Source organism: Nicotiana tomentosiformis, chromosome 3 (genome assembly GCF_000390325.3).
Source record: "Nicotiana tomentosiformis chromosome 3, ASM39032v3, whole genome shotgun sequence".
NCBI lineage: Eukaryota > Viridiplantae > Streptophyta > Magnoliopsida > Solanales > Solanaceae > Nicotiana > Nicotiana tomentosiformis.
The window spans coordinates 9,547,104-9,551,377 of NC_090814.1; the positions used below are offsets into that span (position 1 = coordinate 9,547,104).

Below are 4,274 nucleotides of genomic sequence, written 5' to 3' on the forward strand. Positions count from 1 at the left end.
TCCCAATAGTAGAAGTTCACATCATGTAGAAACCTCTTTCTAGCTTCAGATTCAATTTCAGGTGGAAGTTCCTCGCTCACCAGATAATTCACATAGTTCGCGTACCATGGGGGAGGGTCTTGGGTGATAACAAAAGTTGCTCATCAGGAAATACTTCTTTAATTTGGTCACCCTCCTCCACGTGGTCGTGATTTTCCAGCCTTGATAGATGGTCAGCTATTTGGTTATCTGCGCCCTTTCGATCTCGTATTTCCACATCAAATTCCTGCAAACTCAGCGCATCAATCTAGCCTTAGATTCCTTCTTTGTAAATAGATACCTGATTGTTGCATAATCGGTATGGACTATGACTTTTGTTCCCACTAAGTATGCCGGAAATTTCTCAAATGCCCACACCATAGCTAACAACTCCTTTTCAGTGGTGGTGTAATTCAGCTACGCATCATCAAGAGTCTTACTCGCATAGTAGATGGAATAAAATATTTTGTCCTTCCTCTGGCCTAGCACTGCCCCAATAGCATGGTCACTTGCATCACACATAAACTCAAATGGTAAGTACCAATCTGGTGCGGCAATAATAGGGGCAACCACCAGCTTCTTTTTGAGCTCTTAAAATGCTTTCAGGCAGGCGCCGTCAAAATTGAAAGTCACATCTTTTTCAAGCAACATGCACAAAGGAGTAGCAATTTTAGAAAAATCTTTAATAAAGCGTCGATAGAATCCCGCGTGTCCCAAGAAACTCCGGACACCCTTCACAGAAATGGGTGGAAGTAATTTTTCAATCGCCTCCACCTTCGCCTTATCAACTTCAATGCCGCTCCTAGACACTCTGTGACCTAACATGATGCATTCCTGCACCATAAAATGGCACTTTTCCCAATTCAATACCAGATTTGTTTCTTCACAACGGGCCAACACCTTGCTCAAATTCTTCAAACAATCATCATAAGAAGACACAAAGACTGAAAAATCATCCATAAAAACTTCCACAAATTTTTCCACCATATCAGTGAAAATAACCATCATGCATCGCTGGAAAGTAGCTAGTGCATTACAAAGACCAAACCGCATTCGCTTGAAGGCGAAAGTGCCATAAGGACAAGTAAATGTGGTCTTCTCCTGATCATCTGGGCATATAATGATCTGGTTGTACCCCAAATAACCATCAAGGAAGCAATAATAATCATGCCCCGCCAATCTGTCCAACATTTGGTCAATGAATGGAAACAGGAAGTGGTCCTTGCGGGTTGCTTTGTTGAGCTTTCTGTAATCAATGCAAACTCTCCACCCCTTCACAGTGCGAGTAGGAATTAGCTCATTTTTTTCATTCTCAACCACAATCATCCCTCCCTTTTTAGGCACACATTGTACTGGGCTTACCCAGCTGCTGTCACAGATGGGAAAGATGATACCAGCATCGAGCCACTTAATTACTTTCTTTTTCACGACTTCTTTCATGATAGGATTCAATCTCCTCTGCTGCTCAACACTGGGGTGGTGTCCATCTTCCATAAAGATTTTATGCATGCAAAATGATGGACTAATTCCTTTGATGTCAACAATTATCCACCCTATAGCCTTTTTATGCTCGCGAAGTACTCTGAGCAATTTTTCTTCTTGTACATTAGTCAGCCTGGATGAGATAATTACTGGCAATGTTTCAGAGTTCCCCAAATAAGCATAGCATAGATGTGCTGGAAGGGGCTTTAATTCTAGCTTTGGAACTTCCTCAATAAATGGCTTAGGAAGGGTCAGAGTAACAGGCCTGCCCAACTCCACAAACTTCCCAACCCATGGACATAATTTCATGATGTATATCAAGTACTTGTTCAATTTCGCCCATCATCTTATCTTTAATGTCTTTTTCATTCCCAATCAAAGCTCGTTCAAGAGGATCTATGGGGCTCATATAAGGCACCAATGACATTGCATTGCTTTCCACTACATAAATCATGGATAGCTCTTCATAGTGGGCTGGCAATCTGAGTGCTTTGTACACATTAAATACCTCCACTTGATCACCTACTCTCATCATCATCTTTCATTCGCATACATCAATAATAGCTCGGCCTGTGGATAATAATGGATGCCCCAAAATAAATGGGACTTCCTGATCAGGCTCGTAGTCCAAGATAATGAAATCAGCAGGGAAAATAAAAGACCCAACTTGAACTAACACATCTTCAATCACTCCTTCCGTATGAGCAAGGGAGCGATCAGCCAACTGTAAGATTACCGTTGTTGGGTGCGGCTCACCCAAACCCAACTGTCTGAACACAGATAACGGCATCAGATTGATGCTCACTCCAAGATCACACAAATCTTGCCCGACTGTATGCTTACCAATCGAGATTTGGATAGTGAAACTACCTGGATCCTCCAATTTCTGAGGTAGCTTGCTTTGGATTCTAGAGCTACATTCCTTAGTGAGTGCCACAGTCTCGAATTCAGTTAGCTTCCTTTTATTTTCCACTATGTCCTTGATGTCTTTTGCATATTTGGGCACTTCTTGCGGGATGTCTACCAGTGGAATATTTATTTGCACTTGCTTCAAAATATCAAGAAATTGTTTATACGCGGCATTATCCTTCACTTTCTGCAATCTTTGAGGGAACGAAGGTGGTGGTCTCGCAACTAATGGTGGGGGTTGCTTAGCCACCGCCTCTTCATCTGGCTTTTCAGACTCCTTTTATTTTTCTGATTCTGACTCTATAGTGGCCGGCTTCTCATTAAAGGTCACTTGTTTTCTCTTTTCCGACTAGACTTCTTCTAATTATCTCACATTCTGTAATAAAATAGAATTAATAGATGCCTTAAGATTAGCCTCAGTGTCACTTGGAAGAGCTCCAACTGGTCGAGTATTTTGGGCACTGGCAAGTTGTCCCATTTGGCACTCCAAATTTCTCACTGATGCGGCTTGGGCCTGCTGGTCAACCATCACTTCTTTATCATCTCTGGGATGTGGGCTTGTTGGCCAGCCATCAATTTATTCATCATTTCCTCAACGTGATTTGTTGAGTTTTCCTGTTGTTAAGCCTGAGGTGGTCTATATTGTTATTGAGGTGATTGTGGTTGGTATTGATTTTGAGCACCTTGATTTCCACCCCAAGAGAAGTTTGGATGGTTTCTCCAGTTGGGATTGTAAGTGTTCCCATATTGGTTTGTCTGGCCCCTATTTGCATTACCCACAAAGAAGACAGACTCTGGATTAACTGGCCATAAGTCGCTCGTGTGAACCTCTCCACATACTTCACAAAACACTTGAACTTGTTGCACTGGTTGATCTTGTTGATTGTTAATAACCAAGGTCATCTGATTGACTTGGTTGGTCAGCTTAGAAATATGCACTGATAATGCAGAGACGGCATCTAACTCGAGAACCCCTGCAGATTTTTGCACTGTGTGTCTGTCCATTTCTCCTTGCCAATCCGGATTGCTTTTGGAGAATTTGTTTAATAATTCATATATCTCGTCAAAGCTTTTCTCAAACACTTGACCTCCAACTGCAGCATCTACTACAATTTTTGTCTCAGGATGTAGCCCTTATATGAAAGTGTGAGCTAACACTTCGTTTGTCTGATTATGATGAGGACAATCTTTGAGCAGCCCCTTGAACCTCTTCCAAGTGGAATATAGAGACTCCCCCGCTTTCTGTTTGAAGGCGACTATCTCACTTCTGATCTTTGCAGCTTTGCCTGAAGGGAAGAACCTTACCGGAAATTTCCTTGCCAGATCATTCCATGATGAAATAGAATTAGCTGGTTCTGCCTTCGGCCATCGCTTTGCTTCGCCCAATAGAGAGAATGGGAAAAGTGTGAGCCTCACATAGTCTGGAGTGTCCCCGTTAGTGATGTAAGTATCACTAATCTCCAAGACGTTCAGGATATGCTGTTGTGGATCCTCGTGTGGAAGACCCATAAACTGCCCATTCGCATGAAGTAGTTGGATCATGCTTTGTTTCAGCTCAAAGTGCCTAGTGATTCTGGGCAAAATAATGTTAGAGGTGACATTAGCAATGCTGGGCATCGCCACTTCCTGAAAAGCCATGTGTTGCTCCTCTGCCATGTTCACATGAAATTAAACAAGTGCCTGAAGATTATTTGTATCCCTTGCTTCCCTCAACCTCCTATGAAATGTTCTCTTAGGTTCGTGGTCAAAGCCTTTAAGTTTGTCCTGGCTTTTGACCCTGCGCATTCAATCGAAGTTCCTGAGATCAGAGCAACAATCAAGTAACGTTAGACTTGACGAAATAAACAATTAAAGCAAAAACTAGA

At 42.3% G+C, this 4,274-nt stretch overlaps 1 protein-coding gene and 1 non-coding gene across 2 annotated transcripts; one reads left to right on the forward strand and one right to left on the reverse strand.

The window, feature by feature from the left end:
- Positions 1 to 2,041: 2,041 nt before the first annotated feature.
- LOC104116068 (uncharacterized) lies at positions 2,042 to 3,414 on the reverse strand. Its single transcript, XM_070197940.1, has 2 exons — positions 3,093 to 3,414; positions 2,042 to 2,670 (listed from the first exon to the last, which is right to left on the reverse strand). Exons 1-2 carry the CDS (start codon positions 3,412 to 3,414, stop codon positions 2,042 to 2,044), a joined length of 951 nt encoding a protein of 316 aa, XP_070054041.1.
- A 165-nt stretch (positions 3,415 to 3,579) lies between these two features.
- Positions 3,580 to 3,684, forward strand: LOC117281428 (small nucleolar RNA R71). Its single transcript, XR_004512058.1, has one exon. It is a non-coding gene; the product is annotated as a small nucleolar RNA R71 (small nucleolar RNA).
- Positions 3,685 to 4,274: the final 590 nt, after the last annotated feature.

What these genes read in the sequence shown, in the direction of transcription:
- LOC104116068 (XM_070197940.1), bottom strand. Translation starts at nt 3,414, where the DNA reads ATGGACAGACACACAGTGCAAAAATCTGCAGGGGTTCTCGAGTTAGAT. An exon ending in CTCTTGGGGTGGAAATCAAG is followed by an intron (nt 2,671 to 3,092) that starts GTGCTCAAAATC and finishes CTGAAAAGCCAG; the next exon opens with ATGAAGAGGCGGTGGCTAAG.